The following is a 24,892-nucleotide window of genomic DNA, read 5'->3' on the forward strand; positions in this document are numbered from 1 at the left end:
AACTCTGAAAACCAATTACTGGATTTTTTAATAATTATTATTACAGTATAAAACTATTTTGTGATATATATATTTATATATATAAAAAACTGTACATGTTGTATTGTCCCTATTTACCTGTATACACAATTCAATTATTTAAAAAAAATATATTACATTAGATTACAATGCTTTCTGGGTAAGTTCTGCATTTACGAAACTGCTGAAAATTCCTGAGCTACTGTGAGTCATCCTGATAATCATGTAATAGTAAAAAGTAAAGACAGTGCTGTGTCTGGGAGTTGGGTCCCAGCTGGCAGGATATGTCAAACGTTATCATGCCCCAACTTTAGACATGAATGAAGTCTGATGATACAGTGACAGGCGGAGCTGTCAGCCAATCAAGGGAGAAAGAGCAAGACCGAGATGGAGTGAGAATCCAATGTAATACAATTTAATAAGAGGAAAAATGGATTTGGAAGTGATGAAATTCGATCATTATTCTTGCTGAATAGATAAGACATTTATTTGTTCTCTTGGGAAACTAGTGAATGACAGCCATCAGATGTATCCTTGGAATTGGAATTGTACTGTTACCCAAACATGAAGTTGCTTTAACTAAAGAGATAACGGTAGCTGGATAGTGGATAACTAGTTACATTTGGTTTGTTTCTCTGTATTTGTATATGCTTTTGTTAATTCAGTGTGATCTACTCAACAGAAAAGTTTACACTAGTTAACCTACAGTTTAAACGAGAAAGTTGACCACACACTTATCTCCTATGATTACAAGCTCACTTTAAGTAAGTGCAGGTCTTAATTTATTCCATATAAACTCTGGTCCTTGAAGTAATCGATATATCTGATTAAGATCCTATGTCCTTTAATCCCCTCTCCTCATTTTCAAGTTTCTCCCAATTTAGTCAGAGCAAATCCCTTTCCACTAGGTAGTTCTTACAGAACATCTCCCAGCTGGTGAGGGCAAATGCTTATATGCTTCCTTCAAGAACACATGAAACTACCACATCTTTTCAAACTGCTGCTTATGCAAAGTCACTGAGCAGTTGAACATGCTTGAATGAACAGAGCCTATTAAGCTTCCTTTTATGGCCACACATGGCTATGACATTGTCAGGATTTGAACCCGTGATCTCACAAAGATTTGGTAACACCTTTACCATTACACTACTCTGCATCCACTCATCCATTTAGTGAGGTGTTCATCTTGTGGCTTTATTAATTAATTAATTATGATCAGTCCTTGCTGCCTTGACCAAAAATCCAGGATTTATCCAGGATATAGCACCGCCTATAAAGATCAGATCTGAACATTCTCCAACCAGCAGGAATGTACTTTCATTTGACGATGAATATTGATTGGGTTATACATCAGGAACTGCATCATCTATCCATTTCAAGTAGGAGTGACTTCCATCTTGAATGGGAAAACTGAGGATTTCTGGAGTTTGGTATGGATGTATTGCGCTAGAGGCATGAAAAGACACAGACTGGCATGAGAAATCGAAATTACATTAATCTTTTTGAATTCTTGATACAAATTTAGTACTTAGTATATGTATATGTAAATGCTTTTAATTAAAAGGAAATTCACTTACTTTACAAAATCAGTGAGTTGCTGAATCATAGAAGTTCTGGTCCTCACCAGCTAAGAAACACAAATGCAGATATATTTGTTATAATTTTCCATTTCTACATAATTTTGAATGACCACTGACATTATCTTGTTTTATATTCAGGGCAGTGGAACCTTCATGTGATCATCACAATTTATAACAAAGCTTAAAAGACTTATTGAGGAAGTCTACTAACCAGGAGGATTTCGGAAGCATCTTGAATCTCCCCTTTCCAGTAGAACCTTATAAACACAAATAATATTTAGTAATATATACACACACATACGCGCGCACACACACACACACACACACACACACACACACACACAGGTATACATACATACATACATCCTGCATGAAGTTGGCCCCCCACCTAACGCAAAATGTTGGCAAAATAGTCTCAAATGTTTGTGCTCTGTGCTGGTTTGTGCCGTAAAAAAAATTCGTTTGTGCTGCTTCGGTTCTGGAGATATTAAAAGAATATTTATAGGTCATTCTGGGGTCACTCAGCCCCCCCACACGCTCCAAATTCACTCCAAATAGTCTCAATCATTTGTGCTCCATTTGTGCTGATTTGTGCAGATAAAAACATATACATACACTACATAACCAAAACTTTGTGGACACCTTATCATAACACTCATATGTGCTTTCTGAACATCCTAGTCTAGATTTAGTCCCCTCTTGCTGCAGTAATCTCCTATCTTCTTGGAAGACTTCTGGAGCATGGCTGTGGGGATTTTCTCATTCAGCCACAAGGGAATTAGTGAGGTCAGGCACTGATGTCAGGCAAAAAGGCCTGGGGCCCAGTCAGTGTACCAATTAATTCCAAAGTTGTTTGGTGGGGTTGAGGTCAGGGCTCTATCTAGGCAGCTCACGTTTTTCCATACCAAATTTGGCAAACCATGTCTTCATGGATCTCACTATGTGCACAGGGGGACAGTCATATTCAAACATGTTTGGGCCCCTTAATTCCAGTGAAGAATATTTTTAATGTTACAGCATACAAAGACATTCTAGACAATTGCATGCTTCCAACATATATACACTGCATGTATGTGGCCCAAGCCCCAACCTCAACCCCACTGAAAACCTTTGGGATAAACTGGTATGCCAACAGTGCCCTAGGCCTCCTCGCCGGTCATCAGTGCTAGACTTGACTGATGCTCTTGTGGCTGAATTAGCACAAAACCCTACAGACACCTTCCAAAATCTAGTGGAAAGCCTTCCCAGAGAAGTGGGGGCCCTTACAACAGCAAAGCGGAGACCAACTCTGTGTTAATGCCCATGGTTTTGGAATGGGCAGATATGGGTGTGATGGTCAGATAACCACATATTCTCACCCATATCTTAGGGGTTGCAGTGATTTAAATTAGCATATTTAATTTGAGACCAATAATGAATTTGAGTGATATACAATACCTGAGGTTTAGAAACTGTTAGAGACAGAATTCACACTCCATGCTGACATGCATTTCTACCCCTGAGGTTTTTTCAGTGTTTTCCAGTGGTTCTGGTAGTATAGCTATAGGGCTCCTATTTAATATTTTTTTAAAGGTTCTGATTTAGGCCATGCCCATGAATACAGATAAAGATATTTGGCAGACTAAACAGATAACAATGTTATCCTCCTTGGATAAACTCCTTGGATTTTCACACACAGTAGTCTCTAAAGAACAGAATGATTGGCAGTTCTGTTGGCGGTAATGCCTTGTTGATGTGTTCATGTAAAGAATGTTTTTTGACTTACCACAGCCTTCCTCTCAGCTCAAACCATTCTGCCCCTTGTTCTCTGATTTTTCTAATCACCTGCGTTTCCACCCACAGAACTACTGCTTACAAGATGTTGTTTTTTTCCACACCATTATGTGTAAACTCTACAGATTGTTGTGCATGAAAATCCCAGACGATCAGCAGTTTCTGAAATACTTAAACAGCCCATCTGGCACCAACAACTATGCCAAGGTTAAAGTCACTAACATCACATTATTTCCCTATTCTGATGTTTTGGATGAACATTAACTGAAGCACTCCTGTATACTGTGTATATATAATGGATAACCTACAGAAAACACTATATAACCAAAAGGTATGTGGACACCTGGCCATCACCTCTTATGAGATGTTAAACATCCCATTCCATTAATATGTACTGTTGCCACAATGTTAGAAGCATATAATTGTCTAAAATATCTATTTTATGCTAAATTAACATTACCATTCAGTGGAACAAGGTGTCTAGCCCAAACCCTGAAAAACAGCCTCAAACCACTATCCCTCCTGCACCAAACTTTACTGTTGGCACTATGCATTCCGGTCAGTAGATTTGCAGAATTTGATGAATCAGAAGTATGATTCATCACTCCAGAGAACACATTTCCACTGCTCCAGAATCCAGTTTACACAGCATGCTTTATACCACTGCAGTAGATGTGATAGTGTTTGTCATTGCACATCTTAGGCTTGTGTGCAGCAGCTCGGCCATGGAAACCCATTCATGAAGCACCTGATGCACAGTTCTTCTGCTGATGTTGCTTTCATCGGCAGTAGGAAACTGTTGGAAAGGTGATTTTTATGTGCTATATACTTCAGCACTTGGTGACCCCGCTCTGTCAGTTTGGGTCGTCTACTGCTTCGTGGCTCAGCAGTTCTTGCTCCTAGATGTTTCCATATTACAATAATAGCACTTACAGTTGACCGGATCTAGCTCTAGCAGGGCAGAAATGGATTAATCACATGGCTTTGTGCTTGACTGTATGCACCTGTTAGCAATGGGTGCGGCTAAAAAAAAATGAACTCAGTAATCAGGTGGAGTGTCCACATTACTTCTGCCATATAGCTTATTTTAATAATTGGCTGTGCTTCTAAGTTTTATAATCCTAAATTAATGAAGCAGAAAAAAAAAGAAAAAGGAACACACATCCACCCTCCCCCCTTCCCTCTCTGTCTCCACATGCTACACCTGAGCTACCAGTGATACTGACCAATGATCCGGATACCCTACTTCTGTTGGGTGTTCTCATCACCTGAAAATCACTCGCTGCTGCTAAGGATGGCACCACATGGACAGACTAAAAATCACCATGAGATTACTGTGGATGGTAAAACATAGAAACCATAAAGATGGCTGTGGATGTTCTTCCTTGGATAGCCTTAGGACTGCAATGGCTAAGAACAGTTTGCACTCAAGTCTCCATCATTGAACCGTCAATAACTTCTGCTTGATAGACTTTAAGTTAAAACTATAATTAATTCATAAATGACTCTTCTGCTCATACTGAAGTTCCCATTAACACAATTAGCACTTTTCGACTATACAGATGCAATCAAAATTTCCAGACTTTCAGCTGTTTGCAAAGAACAAATAAAACAAAAGCAATTGAAATAGTTAAATACAATGAATGCTTCAAGCGGTTTCCCCAAATTCAACTGAAAATGCAACTTATAATGATTTCTCCAGTTTCTAAATTATTCAACCCCCTGAATAGAATCCCTCACAACAGCACAAATATGCAAAACAGGTGTTGTCTCAAGCACACATGATGCAAATAATCAAGGGCTTCTTTAGTTGCACCAGGTGTGCTTGAGATGGAACACATGAAATACCTGAACTGGCTAGGGGCAACAAAATACATCAAATGACTGGATGGGGCTGAAAAAGAAATATAAAAAAAATAGAGCATCACTTCCCTTTACGCATGCAAATGCTTAAAAAAAAATCTCTTATACACGCTTACTTGCATAACTCCACCTCCCAACTTGTATCAGTATCTTTAGGGGCTGATTTAGTATTATTCCTCATTTTTGTGTAATATCATCCCAACCTTTAAACATTGCAGGACACTACTAAAAGCAGTTTTTACACCTGCCCTTACCTGTTAAACATTGATTGCATAATGCCGTTTTCACACAGGCTTTTAAACCACATTTTGCAGGGGTTTCATTTAAGTGCAGTTTAAATGATGAACTACAGCCTCCACTATACTTTAAGAAACCTGTTTTACCTGCTGCTCTTTCAGTCAGCGTGGAGTCTTACCATTATTATAGCTTGTATGCAGTCTAAAAGCTGAATTATCTTTTTTTTTTATAGTGGCAAGTTTGATTTCCAGCAGAATAATTACACTTAGCAAAAATACTGAGCATGCATTGATGTTATCAAACGCAATAGCTAGGAGTACAACTTAAAATTCTGGGAGCGCATGACAATTTCACTGCAGAGAATACAACAAGCTCACCGACTGAAATGAAATAATAAAGGTCTCTAACCAATTTAACATTAAGTCCCTTTTAACTTTGTTATAGCAAATTATATATATATCTTAGAAAGTGAAAATATCTATCTTATAGATATCTAAATATCTATAAAGTGAATATTATATATTATATATATATATATATATATATATATATATATATATATATATATATATATATATATATATACATACACACACACACACACGTATATATATATCTGTGTGTATACACACACAAACACACACATACACACACACACACACACACACAATAGAGTCAACGTTGTCTAATATTTCCTGTTATACCACAGCACTGTTGAATTCTCGATTCTGATTGGATAACACACATTCTGAGGTGTGCAATTATTTTTCACAGCTAAAGTAATTCCAGTCAGGTCTCAACCACATTACAGTTCCAGATCACATCACCAAGTTAACTGAAATAACTGAAAAGTTAGCATACTGTCCACCACAACACAGACAACAACAAACAAAATGACAGAAAATTTCGATCTTCCAGAAATAAGTAAGGAATAACTGACGACGCGCTGTTGAATTATTAGAAAAATAATGAGCACCCGAGGTGGTAATGAGGCCACAAGGCGAAGTGGATGCTTGAGCTATCGATATGCAGTAATTTTAGAGAGACAGAGAGCGAGCGAGAGAGAGAGAGAGAGAGTGCAAGAAAAAAGCAAGAGAGCATGACAGAACACGTGTGATTGCAGTAATGAGACAGAAAAGCTGGTGAACAAGTATTAATATTTATTTATTTATCTGTTGTATTTTATGAAGTAAAGAAATATGAAAACCCTATGAACAAGTAGGCCTAACGATATTTATTTATTTATTCTATTGTTATATTACCATCTTGAAACAGGAAATAAAAAACCTGTCAACTCTTTCTCTCTCTCTCTCTCTCTCTCTCTCTCACCAATAACTGCATGTCAATGGTTCAATCCTCCATTACTAGCTGTAAAATGACAATTTGGTATTAGCAACGGAGGTTTGAGATGGGATGTGTAATAAATTAGTTCCACACACAGGAGCGTTTTAAGGACAATAACCTGACAAATGTCTTGAAATAAAACATCTGAACAATGTCTTGAGGTGTGGTAACTGTGGTATAAGCGGAATAATTGACTCCGGTCCGATGAATTATTAGAAAAGAATGTACACCTGAGCTGTAAACCAAGATGCATTACCACCTCGCGGTGTGCATTAATTTCCAACAATTCAACGGCTCGTCATTAATTAACATACACCAAAACAACTATAACACAGCATTATTAAACTTTTTTTTTATTGTCATTTAAAAATAATTTCAACCTTGAAATAATATTTTAAGCAATTTTGTTGCTTTAAAAATATCTACCAATAGAATAAGACAATGTAAAGCATAAATTTTGCAAAATAAATAAATAAATGCCTGGAAATGGGTTGAATAATCTTATATTTGATCACACTTGTCATTTATTGCAGTGAAGTGTTACTGGGCTGGTTAGGCAGTTAGGTTATTACAATTATGGTGTGTGTGGGTTTATAGAAAAAAGTGTATTCAAAAAATCTGTTCTTACATGGTGGATGTGCGGGGGAGAATATTCACACATGCTGCCATCCTTTTCTCCATAATGTGTCTGAGAAAGAAAGATTATTATTATCATTATTAATTCATTCACTCATCTTTCATAACCACTCTAATCCTGATCACGGGGATACACTCTGGACGGAATGCAAGTCCACCATATGGCACCACAGGGCACCATGCACACATACACTCACACCTTTAGGTAACTTAGGAGTCTCCAGTCCTCCCACAGGCATGTTTTTGGGAGGTGAGAGGAAACCAGAGAACCCAGACGGACACAACAAGAACATGTGAAACTCCGTACAGACAGTACCTCAAGCTCATGAACAAACCGTGGGACCCTGGAACTGTGATGCGGCAAGGCTACCCCCACCAGTTGCATTTTGTTCTTGAGTTTCACGAGTCAATGGAAGAAGTCTTGCAACAATCGTATTACATCATACAAATTTCTATAAATATTTAACAGTGATATTTATTTATATTTAACAAATATTAAACGGCTAAAAAAAACTGTCTCGAAATCTTTCCACGTCCGGTCATGGTTGCCATGGCTACGAAAACCATGTGCTTGTGTTTGGCACCTGTCTTCACCCCTGCCTTGTCACTGATTTCTTCCTCTGTTGTGTTCAGCTGCTATAGTATGTGTTAGCTCAATGATTAATTTGGCTGCATATACTTATCAAATGTTATCGTGTGTTTCTAAGCCTTGTTAGTGCCTCTTTTTAGAGTTACATGTTTCCTGGTTTTGACCCTTGCCTGTTTGCCTGTCTTATGATAATGGACCGTGATAATTTATGATAATTTAACTGTGTTTAATGTTGCCTTCCTGTGCTACTCACGCTATGAACTTATGAATACCCTAATAAAGCAAATGTATAATACTGTAATTCAACAATTCCATCATGAAGTATTCAGATACCTCACTTCTGTTTTTCCATGTTTTGTGTGATAGTTTCACTCGTTGAATGTTTTCACTGAACTGTTGTTTTGACATTATTTCATTGATTTCATTGCTGGTAAATAATCCAATGAATTTACAGTGGGGGAAATGACTATTGAACGGGTCAACATTTTTTTTTTCAGTAAATATATTTCAAATGAGGCTATTCACATGAAATTGTCATCAGACTTAGGTATTACCTCAAGAAATCCAAGCATTAAAGTCCATAAATGAAGTTGTGTGTAATAAAGAGGAATGACAGGAAAAAAGTATTGAACACACTATCTGAAATTTATTTAATGCTTAGTGGTGAAGCCTTTGTTTGTAATGACCGCTTCAAGACGCTTCCTGTATGAAGAAATCAATTGGCCGCAGTATTCAGGTGTGATTTTCGTCCCATTCTTCTAAACATATTGTCTAAATATTGTTCAATTGGATTCGAGTCAGGTGATTGACTGGGCCATTCTAACACCTTGATTTTTTTTCTCTGAAACCAATTGAGAGTTTCCTTTCCTGTATGCTTTGGATCGTTGTCCTGCTGGAAGGTCCATCCACGTCTCATCTTCATCATCCGGGTGGATGGCAACAGAGTGTTCTCAAGAATCTTCCAGTAAAGGCCTCCATTCATCGTTCATTCAATTATATGAAGTCTGCCAGTACCGTACGATGAAAAACAGCCCCACACCATGATGCTTCCACCTCCAAACTTCACTATTGGTATAGTGTTTTAAGTTGATGTGCAGTGCCATTTCTTCTCCAAACATGGTGTGTAGTATGACAGCCAAAAAGTTACATTTTGCTCTGACCAGACTACACTCTCCCAGTATTTCATAGGCTTGTCCAAATGAGTTGTAGCAAACTTTAAACGAGCTTCGACATGCCTTTTCTTTAGTTATGGAGTCTGACTCCCTGGTCAGAAATCTTGTTAGGATCTCCTGTGCATGACCGGTTGATGATGGAGTGATGTTGCTTCCACTTGCAGATAATGACCCCAGTGGTGCTTACTGGAGGATTCAGAAGTTTTGAAATACGTCTGTATCTCATTCCATCAGTATGCTTCGCAACAATAAGGTTGCGAAGGTCTTGGGAGAGCTCTTTGCTTTTACCCATCATGAGATGTTTCTTCTGTGACACCTTGGTAACGAAAAGCCGTTTTATAGACCATCAATTTACTAACCCAGCTGATATTAATTTGCACAGACAGGAGGTATAATTACTTTCTAACTACTTACAGATTTCAGCTGGTTCCTTGCCTTACCTTGCCTTGGAGAACTGCTTTTTCTTAGCGTGTTCAATACCTTTTCCTGTCATTACACTTTATTACACACAACTTTATATATGTACTTTAATGTTGAATTCTTGAGTTAATACTGATGTCTGGTGAAAATTTCATGTGAATAACCTCATTGGAAATTTACTGAAAAAAATGTTGACATGTTCAATACTTATTTCCCCCACTGTATATGTAATTATAAACTGGTTAATGCAATTAAAGTATATTTAGCCTAATTATTAAATAAATGGTTAATACAGAACAGTATATACAGTACATTCTTCAGTTACTTTTACAATCCCCACTGTTTGAAAAAGGTTCCTTGTCATGTAATGAAGGCTGAGATGGAAGCAAATGCAGGTATTGCATCTTTAATGAGATATTAAAGTCCAAAGGGCAAGGCAAAACTCAGAAAACAAGAACAGGCAAACAGACTAGAGCAGGTAAGGCAGATAATCACAGTCAAGGACAAAGCAGAATCAAAACCAGAAATAATACAGTAGAAAGGCTTGATAACGATAGAGACTAAGGCAACTGAGCATTTACTTCGCAAATGTGTAATGTGTGAGCAGGTGATGTGATTAAAGCGTGATGTGAGGTGAGGTGATTAAAGCGTGATGTGAGTGTGATTGGGAACAGGTGTGTCTAATTAGTATTCTGGAGAAGGTGAACATGTCTGTGTGTGTGTTTGGGAGTTGTAGTCGTCGGCTATGTTTGTAGTCTGCGGTGCATTCTGGGAAATGGAGTCACTGGTTTGCTGTGATATGACATTCCTTAGCAAACGGGCAGAAACTTAATTGCGAGTTTGCTTTAATTCTTTTCCAAATTTGCTACTGCCAAATGAAGGAAATAAGCTAAATTCCTTTTAGTTTACTCGCTGTGTGAACATTGTGATTGATTACAGTGCATGAGTCCGAGTAGAGTGTGTTTTTACCAATTCTAAATGTCTTCCATATACTGGCATACAACTGCATGTCAAGTCAAAGACACCAGTGTTCTCTCTCACACTCACACACAAACACACTGCACACCCCTAATTTGTATGCGGCGGTGACAACATCCTAAACACCGTATCATCTTACCTTGTTAAAATTAGTAAATAATCGAACAACAAAAGACCCATAATACCAACAATGTAAAAGAATTGCATGCACACATCATATACCCTCATATAACATCATGATGCGTACATCTGTATGCACCCTTGCACATGGTGCAGCCTGCACTAATAAGATCAACCACGGAAACAATGCCAGTCATTCTGAGAATGAGCATAATGATGCAATATAAATTGGATAATGGTTTAAAATTCAATTCATATTCCTGTGGTCACATTTGTTTTCAATCTGAGTTATGTAGGCTGCTTAAAGCAGATGGCAACTCATTTTCATGATTAGCTTCTTACTGGTTTAATAGATACTGTGCTTTTTCTTTTGCTGATTCGAGTTTGGCAGGACTATATTTGGTAAAGGTGACATCAAGGCTACCAAAGTACCAATCCAAAACCAATAATCACGACCCTATATGGCTAATAGTGCTTGGTGCCACATGATAGTAGGCAGTTCAATGAGAAGGTAGTAAAACTCATTTTAGTGCAAAATGCACATTGCTTGTGCATGCTCTACAGAGTAATGTAACTTTTTAAACTAGCTAGTGCAAAAAACACACAAACATACTTGATTATGCCAAGTGAGCACAGTACTGACAGAAATACCCTAACACACCACTCAATACTGAATGCATGTCTCGCATGTAGAAACAACTGCACTCTGAAACCCCCAATTTGCTGTTCCTACATGCCTTTCTAGTACTACCAGCATCTAGCACTAGTGCTTCATAAGCTGTTTACAGTTCCTGGGAGACACCCCTGTCAATCATTATGCAATCTGATATGTCCACGTGGTTCTACATGTTTTTGTAGCTTTTATAATTAAATTGTTTTTAGGGATTTATATTTCTTAGATATACAATTCTAAGAAATATATTTGTGATACAGACCGCTAGTATCACAAAGTTGTTTTTTTTTGTTGTTGTTGTTTTTTTTACATTTGAAAAGGCTTTCCCAAACCATAATGCAATATGAACATTTGTAAACAAATTAATGTTTCTTAAAGTTGCTGGTGTACATACACATTAAAATGGCTTTCGAACAATGCTAATGAAGTTTTGCATTTTGCGACAACATTAAAAAGGTACAACATTCTATAAACAGGATCTCAGTATTTGATAATGTGTGAAAGTGTGTGCACCTGCCAATATCTTTAGCAGTTTGCTCAGTAGGACAGTTGATGAGCAATACAGAATGATGTCCAGCGACGTAACTGCTGCTCAGGGCCGTGTACAATTGAACAGCCAACATTGACAACACTGGGTACAGCATCATGGTGAGGATCAGTGTCTAAAACAAAGTATCAAAGACATTGTTCAGGACACAGAAAGTCATCAAAGAACATTATTTATTAATTTATTCAAATATCCTACTTTAGTTGCAGCAACCAGTTGTTATGGTGTTTATGGCTTTGTTTATGGTATAAAAAAAGTAGAAAATAAAAACAGCTGTTAGGTTCATAGGGAACATTTCTCTCTTCTGCTTCCTGCTATTTTGTTTTACATAGAGAACTGTAGTCCACAACACTACACTGATCAGCCAAACCACCTGCCTAATATTGTGTAGGTCCCCCTTGTGCTGCTAAAACAGCTCTGACCTGTCGAGGCATTAACTCCACAAGACCTTTGAAGGTGTGCTGTGATATCTGGCACCAAGATGTTTGCAGCAGATCCTTTAAGTCCTCCGAGTTGTAAGGTGAGGCCTCCATGGATCAGGCTTGTTTGTCCAACACATCCCATGGACGTTAGATGGGATTGAGAGCTGGGGAATTTGGAGAACAAGTAAACACCTTGAACACTTTGTCATGTTCCTCAAAACATTCCTAAACAATTTTTGTAGTGTGGCAAGGTGCATTATCCTGCTGAAAGAGGCCACTGCTATTTGGGAATACCAGTGTCATGAAGGGGTGTACTTGGTCTGCAGCAATGTTTAGGTTGTTAATACGTGTCAAAGTAACATCCACATGAAAGCCAGGACCCAAGGTTTCCCAGCAGAACATTGTCCAGAGCATCACACTTCCTAATCCAGCTTGCCTTCTTCTCATAGTGCATCCTGGTGCCAGATCTTCCCCAGGTAAGTGATGCACACGCACTCGGCCATCCACATGACGTAAGTGAAAATGTGATTCATCAGACCAGGCTGCCTTCTTCCATTGCTCCATTGTCCAGTTCTGATGGTCACAAGCACCACTGTACATGCTTTTGGTGTTGGACATGGATCAGCATGGACTCTCTGAGCAGTCTGTGGCTATGCAGCCCCATCTGTAGTAAGCTGCAAAGCATCGTGTGTTCTGACACCTTTCTAACATACCCAACATTAACGTTTTCAGCAATTTGTGCTACAGTAGCTCTTCTGTGGGATCAGATCGGACGGGCTAGCCTTCCCTCCCCACACACTTCAATGGGCCTTGAGCGCAGCGGACCCTGTCGCGGCTTTTTCCTTGGACTATCACAATTTGGCCCTTGTCAAAGTAATTTGGATCCTTACACTTGTCCATTTTTCCTGCTTTCAACACATCAACTTTGAGAACGGACTGTTCACTTGCTACCTAATAGATCTCAACCCTTGACAGGTGCTATTGTAATGAGATAATGTTATTCACTTCTTCTGTCAGTAGTTTTAATGTTATGGCTGATCAGTGTATGGGTCTAGTTTCTTCTTGAATGACAAATGACAAAATCAAAATGAACATGAATTGTTCAAACGTTGTAAAAGTTCATTTGTTTCTGACATTAAATATTGTAATAATAGTGAATGAATTACTTATGTGTTTATTTTAATGAAGAAATATCTTAATGGTTTCCAATTTTCCCATGAATGTTTACGTTTAAAGTCAGGTCCATAAATATTTGGACACTGACAAGTGATTGTTATTTTAACTGTGTGTCACATATTACAGTGAATATGAGTTGAGTAATGAATAGGAGTGCAGTCTTTGAGCTTTCATGCCAAAATTGGGTGAGTGGTGTAGGAATTACAGCACTTTTTGAACGTGGCCCTCCACCTTTTTGAGGAACCAAAACTAATTAGGGAATGGGAATTGTATAGGTTTTAATGCAAAATGTAAAATGGGAATTTTATTAGTTTTAATGGTCCCTGTGGGTCTCTACTGCTAACTTGTTGCCTTGTATTAGTGGCATGTTACGTCTAGTGGGTAGCATTAAGGATCAGTGATGGTAATAGTAGTGGTTAGCTGATGGTTTGTAATAGTATTTACAGTGGAAACCATTAGAATTTCTGTTATGGTTTCTATTGAGGTTTTTTTTTAATGTTAAAACCAATTTTAAAAAGAAACACAAATGCCTTTTTGTGATCATTTTCAATCCCTCTTTTTTTTGTGAGCTTAAAGCCAAGTGAATGTTTTATAGGTGGTAAAAATAAAAATCCACAACACATCTCTGTACAGAACAGCACAGTTCCTCTACAGACCAAACAGTGTCTCTACAGAGCAGTGCAGAAAATGCACCAACAACTCCTTTTTTTTTTTTTTTACGTTTCATTCATAAGAAATGGAGAGCAAAGTTAACAACAAAACCCAGCTTTCATTTTTGACCTACACTTAAACGTCATGCTAAATATGTCTGGAAGTCACTTACCCAGAAAATGACAACAAGTTGAGCTCTAGTCATGCTGCGAGACATTTGATCCGTGCGACACCGCGGACAAAACCAGTCCATTCCGTGTCCTTCAGAGACAGAGTAGTTAACCTTCAAAAAAAATAAAAAATAAAAAATAAAAATAAGAAAAGAAAACAAAGAGTCGAGCACAACTATTTACATGGCATTTCTTTCGGAACCTTGACACGTCTAAAGGTTATAGTGTTGACATTTACTTCACATGTGGACGCGAGGCGAGTCGAAGCTGATTGGTTCGCCGTTCACAAGCCGGAAGTCAAAGCGCAATGCATTTTAGATAATAAACTTCAGCGTTGTCGCTTAACATGCGAGTCTAAACTGTATCACTGCAGACAAAACAAACGTTTCGTTTCTGAGGTGTTCAGGCGTGTAAAATAAAGTGATAGTTGTACGACACAGGTTTTAGTGTAAGCCGTGTGTAACTGGATTTGTTGGTTCATTCAGCTGCGCCTCACTTGAGCACTGCTCACACAGTCAGTAAGGGGGAAAATGGATATATAACCCCAGTAAAGGGGTTAAAATTGAAACACTAACATCCTCTGATGCTGAGCAGGAAAACAAGGTGTGTAAATGTCTATACGAGTTCCAAGTTACCTGAACATGATATGAGCAGAGCATAAGGAAAGATAACGTGCTCTGCATGGCACTGTAGCGGATAATAGTGATGTGTCAGCTCTTTGAGCCGACTCCCTTAAGTGAATGATGGGAAGCGCCTCCCGTCTGAGAGCTGATGTATTTATTTATTTATTTTTGTAATTTAATACAATACAGAATAATAGGAGAATCTTTTCGCTACACTGCCACGCGCACTCCATGCACTGACTGAATGTTGTGTTGATGTATATGTGCGTCCGACAAATCACGTGTGATAACATTCTCCATTTTAATACATTTATTTTAATAACATAGACAACATAACGGCGGAATGTAGAATTGTACGGTAAAAATATCACATGGAGCAGGGTCCACTGACGTCCTTCACAGCCATATTAGAATTGTAGGCCACATCCAACAGTGCAGTGAGTAAAACCTTCAGTACACATGTGTAATAATGGTTTTGTTTTTACATTAGTATACGGGTTTTATGCTGAACATTATGCAAAAGTTGTACAATTAAAGGTTTAGTATAATTCAGGGCTCTCAAGTTTTATCAAAAGTTTGGAGTGAGATTACATCTTTTAGGGGAGGAGCCACGCAAATATTTGCAGCCCCTTGGCCCCACCCAATTCTCTCAAGTTTTTGCTAGCAGTTCAATTTTACCTATTGTTCATAATTGACCAGCACAAATAGAAATTATAACAATTGGTAAATCTGCTAAAAGACAGACAAATTCATCCAAATAAAATAAATTGTTTTATATATTTCAAAATTACAAATGTATCAAAAGTCAAAAGCAATTTGGCCCCAAATGAGCCAACTGAACAGCAATGTACATACTGTACACATACAGTACGATTGCAGAACTTGCCCTGAGCGTGTGTTTGTGTGTGGGTGTGTGTATGTGGCTGTGTGTACAGTACACATTTCAGTTTATGAGTGGTGTTTTGTGTTGTAAGTGCTTGTTGCACATGTTGATGCCTTGATGACAGGGGCAGGGGGCTCCCACTTAATGCACTGTTGCTCAAAGCTAGGCACTTTTCAACTTCATGATGGATGACTGCATTCAGTACAGAGCCAAACTGACATCTTTGCTAAAGATATATGCAATGATTAATGTATGCATTGCCAGGATGTAAAACATTACTGAAATGATAACTGGAATGCTCTGCTTTAAGAGATCTAGTCTTAACATAGCTGAAAAAAGTATTAATACAGTAGCCTAGAATTTGTAATAAAATAATGAAATACATCTCTACTATTTTCCTTAGTTTCAGGTAACCAAATAAGCTAAAGCTTCTGGTCGCAAAGCATTTGGAGAGTTTTTGACTGCATCAATAATAATTTAGCACGAATTTGGACTGGCATAAAGTTGGCTTGATGTTGGACGTTCGATATTCGCAGATATGCCCAAATTAAGGGACCGTCTCTAAAGTTACATACGGCATTGGTATACACGATAGTTTATTTTAATAAATATTAGAAATTTAACAGATGTGCGTCATACCCAACACCTAGATGAACACTTTACAGTTGGTTTTATGACTGTAAGTAATTCCCTTCAAATGCTATTGAGCTTTAAATTATGGTATATTTTGTGTATGAGCCCATCCGGTAGTGAAATACATGGCAATTTTTTACATATGATTTCATAGTTTATTTATTAAATATATAAAATATATGCATCATAGCGGACACCTTCTTGAATACTATATAGTTGGTTTTATGACTGTAAGTCAAACCCTTCAAATGCTATTGAAGTTAGAATCGTGTATAACAATGTCGTATGTAACTTTAGAGACGGTCCCTTAATTTGCGAATATCTGCGAATATCGAACGTCCAACGTCAAGCCAACTTTATGCCAGTCGTATTTGGCAATATTCCCCAACATCAGCTCTCACCATCTTTGATCACAGGCAAGTGATTTCGTCCAGGAATCGTAAAATCAAAATGCTAAAAAAAAATACAAAATTAAAATTAAGGGGTTACCTACCGCATTAATCAATCTTGCTCTTCCAACTTCCACTCCGTGTGTGCGTGCATCCATGTTGCCTAATAACAAACGTGCTTGCAACGTCACGTAATTTACCCGGAAATAACCAATTCTAATTTCTGATTGGCTGGTAGGTGGCATTTAACTCTGTATAACTCAAGACAGCTCTGAACTCGGCAGAAAACTTCCCTCCATATGCCTGCGCCTCGTCCATTAATAGGCTATAGTGGGACAAGTTATCCCTTACTTCTCAGTGTGAGAAATGCAAGGTGTGGCATGTGAGCTGGTTGAAATGCGTGAGACGTGAAAGCCCTGATTAGTTACATTGAATAATTGAATGATATATATGCATACATAGGCCTACTAATCATAGGTCAAAATTGCTAAATTTGGCTGAATTATGAAAGCCAGAAGTGGTACTAAACGAAGCTGAGCCAAATGATCTGGCTCAGTAAAAAGAGCTGGATTTCCCATCACTACAGCTAAACCCATACAATGATAGCTTAGTTGTTCCTCCCCTTGGGCAACACCAGCATAGTCTCCTGTTAGACAGCCAAAAATGTTATATTTGATTGGTCTGGTAGTCCTGCAAACGAGGAAAGTTTTCTGATAAATACAACTTTTTGTCCAATTTTGACATTTTAAAGCAATTAGCCCTTACATGCAAGAAAAATGCATGCAAACAGTCTATTTGGAGAAGCATGCTTTTAAAAGTTTTGTCATGGACAAGAATCTGGGCTCAGCCCCGGATGATTAACAGTCCAGCTAACGCCCTCTCCTCCTGTTCATTCATACAGTTAGGCAGTCAGCGAACCCTGTGTCAGTAATGCAGTGCATAAAACCATGCAGATACAGCTCAAGAGGTTCAGTTAATGAGGGAGGTAATGAGTCACTGAAATGTGATCTCAGTGACTTTGCCTGTGGCATGGTTGTTGGTAAGGTGCGTGTGTGTGTGTGATCAAATATTTATTAAAAATGAGCAACCATTATGTGACAAAGATATGCTAGGATTTTACAAACAAAAGGAACTCAGATAGAGTTGCATGTTGAAAACACAATATGAAGTCACCAGTACACACCAAAACATTGACTGCATCTGAAATCGCATACAGTGACAGTACTTACTGCATTCGATTCGGTACCTACCGTTCGGCCGTTGATACAGTATAAGTGCAAAGCATGAATACAGTCCGGATGTACTAACAGTTCTTCTGTGGCAGTCCCATTGCATTATGGGATAGTGCAATATCCACAGTGTTCGTTGGTTCCATATTGCAGAATCGAGGTGGAAGCAGTAGGTAACCCAGGTATTTCTCACCTACTGTTATGAATACTGAGAATTTGGAAATATTACTCCTTCGGTGTACTGCTTTTCGCCTATTGTGTAGTAGGGTAGTAGGGAAATTCGGATGCAGCCATTGGGTCATTGTCTTGCTGCATGATGAAGTTCTTCCCAATTAGATTGGATGCATTTATCTGTAAAGTAGAAGAAAGATTGTTTCTGTAGATTTCAGAATTCATTCTGCTGCTATCATCGTGAGTTACATCATCAATAAAGATTAGTGAGCCTATTCCAGAAGCAGCCATGCAAGCCCAAGCCATTACACTACCTCCACCATGCTTGACTGATGAGCTTCTATGTTTTGGATCTTGAGCAGATCCTTTCTTTCTCCACACTTTGGCCTTTCCATCACTTTGGTAGAGGTTAATCTTGGCTCCAGAACTGGTGTGGATCCTTTTCAGGACATCCAAATTGTTGTATTGACTATGTCCAATGCTTGTGCAATAGCTCTGATTGATTTTCTCTCTTTTCTCAGCTTCAAAATGGCTTGCATTTAATTTTTTTGGAAAATGGCATTTGAGTTTGGAAATGTTAATTGCTAGGAACTCCTTTAAAATAAAAACAGGCAAGGTTTGAGGTGCATTCTTTTACCACTCTTTACAACCATGGCGTGCAGTAATGCATCTCGGAGCACTCAAGTCAGCGAACCTTAAGGCATACGGCTACAAACAGTAGAAGACCACATCGGGTTCCACTTATTCTAGCCCAGACTGTAGATACATGCAGCCAGTTAGAAACAGTCATGTCAGTTGATTGCACAGAGAGAAATGTCCCCTAGATGTTGTGCACATTTGGGCTGATATTTTTCACCCTGCTTTACTGTTACATTACCCCAACATATTATCATCTGTGATTGAAAAGCTAGATGAGAAATACAGTGATGGGTGCAATAAAATGGTAAAAAAAAACAAAACAAAAAAAACCCTCTTTTTTTGGCTCCTTTACCTTTATTATTACTATATCTAGTATATTATATATATATATATATATATATATATATATATATATATATATATACATATACATACACACTAAACGTCTCTTTAAAAATATTCTGTAAAAATATACAATTAAAAATTTTCTTGTGTATTTTTTTATGTTATAGTAACCATGGCAAAACCTTACTTTTAAACCATAGTTTTTTCATGAGTGATGCAACAGAAAAGCCTTCACCCTATCGTCCACAGTTTGTGAGTTCAAATTCTTACAATGCCACAGCCATGGTATGTCTGGGAGACTGAGAGGGCAAAATTAGCTGTGCTTTCAGTGTGGGAGGGATGACAAACATCTCCCCTCTCAATCATAATGACACTAGCCAAACGTGGGCGTCTTTGAGCTCATGCAGTGGCATATAGCGCTTTCCTCCAAAAACTTTGCATGACCACCGGTTGGCCCTCCGATGTTAAGTTACATCCCTGCTGAAAACAAACAAACAATAGAAACCCTCATAGAATTTGTAATGGATTTAATGGTTTGTAATGGGAATTGTATAGGTTTTAATGCAAAATGCAAAATGGGAATTTTATTAGTTTTAATGGCCCCTGTGGGTCTCTACTGCTAACTTGTTGCCTTCTATTGGTGGCATGTTATGTCTAGTGGGTAGCATTAGGGATCAATAATGGTAATTGTAATGGTTTAAATGGTTAGATGATGGCTTGTAATGGTATTTGTAGTGGAAACCATTTGAATTTCTGTGATGTTTCTATTGTTTTTCTTTTCAGACGGGATGAGCAACAATTGGTATCTGTCATGTGATAGGGAAGAGCTGGCTGAAAAATTGGGACCAAAAAAAAACAAACCAAAAAAAAAAAAACATGGTAGCCATAATCTCCATGTTTACCATAGTTTTGTGGTGAAGTGAAAAAATATGGTTAATATCTTCATTATGTCTGCATCAGTTCATCCTTACATGCACGGAACTCAGCTCACATCTTTTCTATACCAGTGCCACCACTTTTTACCACTCTTAACAGACTGAGATATGTCTATTTATTTCAGCATAACTGCATAAGTAAAATTGAATATTTGAAATTGACTTCTGGGTACTACAAATGGCACCCATGATTTCCTCTGGTCTAGCTAACAGAATTAGCACATGTGGGCACAGTTAGTGTATGCCAAAATGTACACAACCGCATAGATTTCAGCTTTTAAACATGTAAGGGATTTTTTTTATTCTGTACCTGGCTGCATTAAAATGGGGAACCTGGCCATATTAACGAAAATACTTCTGAAATAGTGTATCAGTAACTGAGATGTTGATGTTCCTACAGATGGCCGAGATAAAGTTGGGTTGAGAAACATACTGAGTAGAGAGAAATAGTTGGTATATATTGTAACCTTAGTTTTGACAGGTATAGGTCAAAGGTCAAAAAGATACACATTCTAACTCTCTATATCTAGATCAAAGCTCATGATCATAAAAATATTTATAGTTATGTTAAATCTGGATCACATCCATTCGTTACCATACATGGTGCGGCCATGTGTTTTCCACCCCACACACGTTGCACACATGTTCTTTCTAACACTCTGTGGTAGGTCATAAAAATATATATAGTTATGTTAAATCTGGTTCACATCCATTCGTGACAGAAACGTTACCATACATGATACGGCCATGTGTTTTCCACCCACACAAGTTGCACACATGTTCTTTCTAACACTCTGTGGTAGGTCATAAAAATATATATAGTTATGTTAAATCTGGATCACATCCATTCGTGACACAAACGTTACCATACCTGGTACGGCCATATGGATTCCAGACACCCCACACAAGTTGCACACACGTTCTTTCTTTTCACATAGAATATGAAACTCTCTGAGGTAGGTCATAAAAATGTATATAGTTATGTTAAATCGGGTTCCCATCTATTCCTGACACAAACGTTACTAGTTATGTTAAATCGGGTTCCCATCCATTCCTGACACAAATGTTACTATACATGGTACGGCCATGTGTATTACACATCCAAACAAATATATGACACACACAAACGCACTTTATTTTCACATTATTTAAAAGGAATTTAAGTGTTATGTACTAAATTACCATAATTATGAACACAAGTTGTTAAGTTGACAATCATTTTTAAAATTACGTTTCTCCATTTAGATTGTCTGCAGTAGAATGCAGTCTTTTAAACCAGGAAAAATGACTGCCTTTAAGTTTTATAACAATAGTAAGTAAAATCCAGCGTGATTTACATTACAAATCTCATACGTAACATCTCTGCAGGATTTATAGACGTTAAAGCACTGAATGAAATGAGCAATATAGACAAAAAATAAACACTCTGTGTCTACTACTTTTATCTCTCTCATAGAACTATCCACAGTCCAAAGGCTGTGGAGCTAGAAGGCTACGTGTGCGAATGACAAAAGATTTTAAAAAATAAAATAAAAAATGTATCAATACATGAAATTGGATTACACAATGTAGTTGAGGTTTACATGAATAAGCAGAAATGTAATCATGCTTATCTTTCCTATAGCACAAATGAAAAGCCCTCTCTAGATGAACAGATTTGTCAAATGAAACTTTTTCCTTCTTATCCACTGCTACGGTAAACTAAAGTGTAGATATTCAAATTACACTGCTAAATATGACTAGCATTAGCTACGTGTACTAGTGCAAAATAGACCATCAAATGTATTAGCAGGTGTAGCCTATACACGAGTCCACTATTGGTCATATCACAATTGAGAACATGCCCCAAATTCATTGCTTTTGTAGAATTTAATTGTAAGTGAAATGATATTCAAATTGTAATGTCCTTAGTATTTGTTCAGTCTACAGGTCCTCTAACACTCTGTTAAATGAATACATGTAAATGTACTACGACGTAAATTTTGTTTTAAATCAATTAACGCAGAAATTACACACAATATTAAGTTGATGTAATTATCAACATTATTATGTCAACACAACTCATCAAAATAATGTGTACAACTTTAAATATTTATTTATTTCAATAAATTAGAATTTCTATCTTGCAACCACACATTAAATTTAGATTGTGGGGGTTTGTTTTGTATAGCTACGCTGTTAGAAAATACATGATGGTTGAATGTGAAAATAAATGAGCAGAATGTAAGCTTGTGAAATAAATTAAACTTTATTGATTGCACTTTTGAGAAAATGGCATGACTTTGAATAAAAATGTACTGAAATAAATACTCTAAAACATTGATATACCCGAAGAAATGTAAAAAAAAAAAAAGAAAAAAAAAGAAAAGAAAAAAAAAGTTTTTACATACCTTCTAAATAGGTCCCTTTAGGAGGTAAACGTTTTAAAGACGGTGTTTTATAAGAAACGCGCGTATTACATGCCTTCTAAACCTAACCCTTTAGGATGTAAAATGTTTAAAGTGCTGCTTAAAAGAATCGAGAGTTTTGTTTTACATTTATGAGCTCTGGTGACAGTGTCTGAAGTGTGTGTGTATGTGGGTGTGTGGGTGTGCGTGCGTGTGTGTGGGTGTGTTAGAGAGAGAGAGAGAGAGAGAGAGAGTCATGTGTTTCCTGGGGGTTTGCTGACCAGAATGCTTACAGTGTGTTTATGTTAATGAATTAAGGGACGAGTCGTGTGTTTCAGGGTTTAACTATCCCTACCAATGTGTACATTTGTGGTTTAAGTGAATCTTTGTTTCTGAAATTACTTCTGTGGTAATTATCAGTTTATGTAACTAATCTATCAGAAAATACTAGACCTGGTGACTGAATGTGGTAGATGTATTAGAATTTTGGACATGTTATGCATGTGTAGCTCCCTATGTGTATGATCTATGTGTAATCCTTCTGTCAAGAAATGAACAGACTGAGGTTTGTGAAATAATTGAACTATTTATTGGCTATGTTGTTGAGAAAAACACTGTGATGTGTAAAACATTTCTACAGTCCTTCAAGGCTGTATGATGTCGTTGTTCTCTTTTACTGAAAGAAAGGTCAAAACCATCAGTGTTATTCGTTGTGGAGACTGAAGTGACAATATGTCTGAAGAAAATGAAAATATGTATTACATATCCTACCTTCTAACCAGGTTAATTTAAGGGTGAAAAAAACCTTTTTTAAAGACGGTGTTTTAAAAGAGTCGTGCATTTTGTTTAAACTATAAACAAGATTTCAGAAAATGGTACGCCAATGAGGATACTTACACAGAACTATCGCTAAATACATAAGCTTTTGTCTATGCTTTGACATCCCATGTCCCAGCAGTACATTTATGACCTCTGATGACCATGTGGGTGTGCAGGGGTGGGTGTGTGAGAGAGAGAGAGACACAGGTGTTCTTTTGGGGGTTTTGCTGACCAGAATTCTTACAAATGTGTTTGTTAACGAATTAAAGGGAATCGTGTGTCTCAGTGTTAAAATAATGGTTAAGACGTCGTAGTTAAAAAACAGAAGAAACTCTGCAACTATCTGTTACAATGTCTGCTCCGAGAAATCCTAATACCCTTAGAAGATTGCTGTGTATTCACCAACAAGAGGACCTGTTGAAATGAGAGAGGACCTGACTTTTGCTCCAAATTTTTTTTTTTAAAAACCAAGATGTTAGTTTGACAATTTATTAATGAAGGTATTGTAAATACGTTGTTGTTTAACCCTGAGCAGGGCGTCAACAACTCCAAAGATCGTGTCTTAAGTCCAAGGGTTTAGTTAGGAGGTAGAAAAACATTTAAAGATGGTGTTTTAAAAGAGTTGTGCATTTTGTTTAAACTATAAACAAGATTTCAGAAAATGGTTCGCCAACGAGGATACTTACACAGAACTATCGCTAAATACATAAGCTTTTGTCTATGCTTTGACATCCCATGTCCCAGCAGTACATTTATGACCTCTGATGACCATGTGGGTGTGCGAGGGTGGGTGTGTGAGAGAGAGAGAGACACAGGTGTTCTTTTGGGGGTTTTGCTGACCAGAATTCTTACAAATGTGTTTGTTAACGAATTAAAGGGAATCGTGTGTCTCAGTGTTAAAATAATGGTTAAGACGTTGTAGTTAAAACACAGAAGAAACTCTGCAACTATCTGTTACAATGTCTGCTCCGAGAAATCCTAATACAATTAGAAGATTGCTGTGTATTCAATAACAAGAGGACCTGTTGAAATGAGAGAGGACCTGACTTTTGCTCAAAAAAAAAAAAAAAAAAAACCAAGAGGTTAGATTGACAAATTATTAATGAAGGTAATGTAAAGACGTTGTTGTTTAACCCTGAGCAGGGCATCAACAACTCCAAAGATAGTGTCTTAAGTCCGAGGGTTTAGTTAGGAGGTAGAAAAAACATTTAAAGATGGTGTTTTAAAAGAAACAAGTGTTTCATCCTTAATGGTAAAAAAGAAAAGTGTTTGTACTCCAATATGAAATAAAACGGTGGAGACACACCGAGTACATTTCTGTTCCACAGTCTATAAGGATCCCCAAACTTCATGTAGTGTGGAAAAATATATACACCCTCCGTGACTATGTTACTTAAGGTTTAAACATTTTTATTTTGTGATGGCAGCAAGACAAAACGGTTGTGCATTTGGTATCTGGTGATTTTAGAA

General features: G+C 37.4%; 1 protein-coding gene across 1 annotated transcript; it reads right to left on the minus strand.

Annotated features, from left to right (window-relative positions):
* Positions 1-184: 184 nt before the first annotated feature.
* On the minus strand, positions 185-15,088 carry zgc:63972 (protein CutA homolog). Its single transcript, XM_053618664.1, has 6 exons — positions 14,372-15,088; positions 11,917-12,065; positions 7,444-7,503; positions 1,810-1,855; positions 1,596-1,645; positions 185-1,464 (listed from the first exon to the last, which is right to left on the minus strand). Exons 1-6 carry the CDS (start codon positions 14,450-14,452, stop codon positions 1,362-1,364), a joined length of 489 nt encoding a protein of 162 aa, XP_053474639.1. The 5' UTR covers positions 14,453-15,088; the 3' UTR covers positions 185-1,361.
* Positions 15,089-24,892: the final 9,804 nt, after the last annotated feature.

The sequence above is a fragment of the Ictalurus furcatus genome, chromosome 28, assembly GCF_023375685.1.
Source record: "Ictalurus furcatus strain D&B chromosome 28, Billie_1.0, whole genome shotgun sequence".
In the NCBI taxonomy this organism is placed as follows: domain Eukaryota; kingdom Metazoa; phylum Chordata; class Actinopteri; order Siluriformes; family Ictaluridae; genus Ictalurus; species Ictalurus furcatus.

Coding starts and splice junctions, on each gene's coding strand:
- zgc:63972 (XM_053618664.1), bottom strand. CDS start 14,452: ATGGACTGGTTTTGTCCGCGGTGTCGCACGGATCAAATGTCTCGCAGC. Junction 12,066..14,371: donor AACTTGTTGTCATTTTCTGG/GTAAGTGACTTC, acceptor ACTTTGTTTTAG/ACACTGATCCTCACCATGAT. Junction 1,646..1,809: donor ATGCTTCCGAAATCCTCCTG/GTTAGTAGACTT, acceptor TGTGTTTCTTAG/CTGGTGAGGACCAGAACTTC.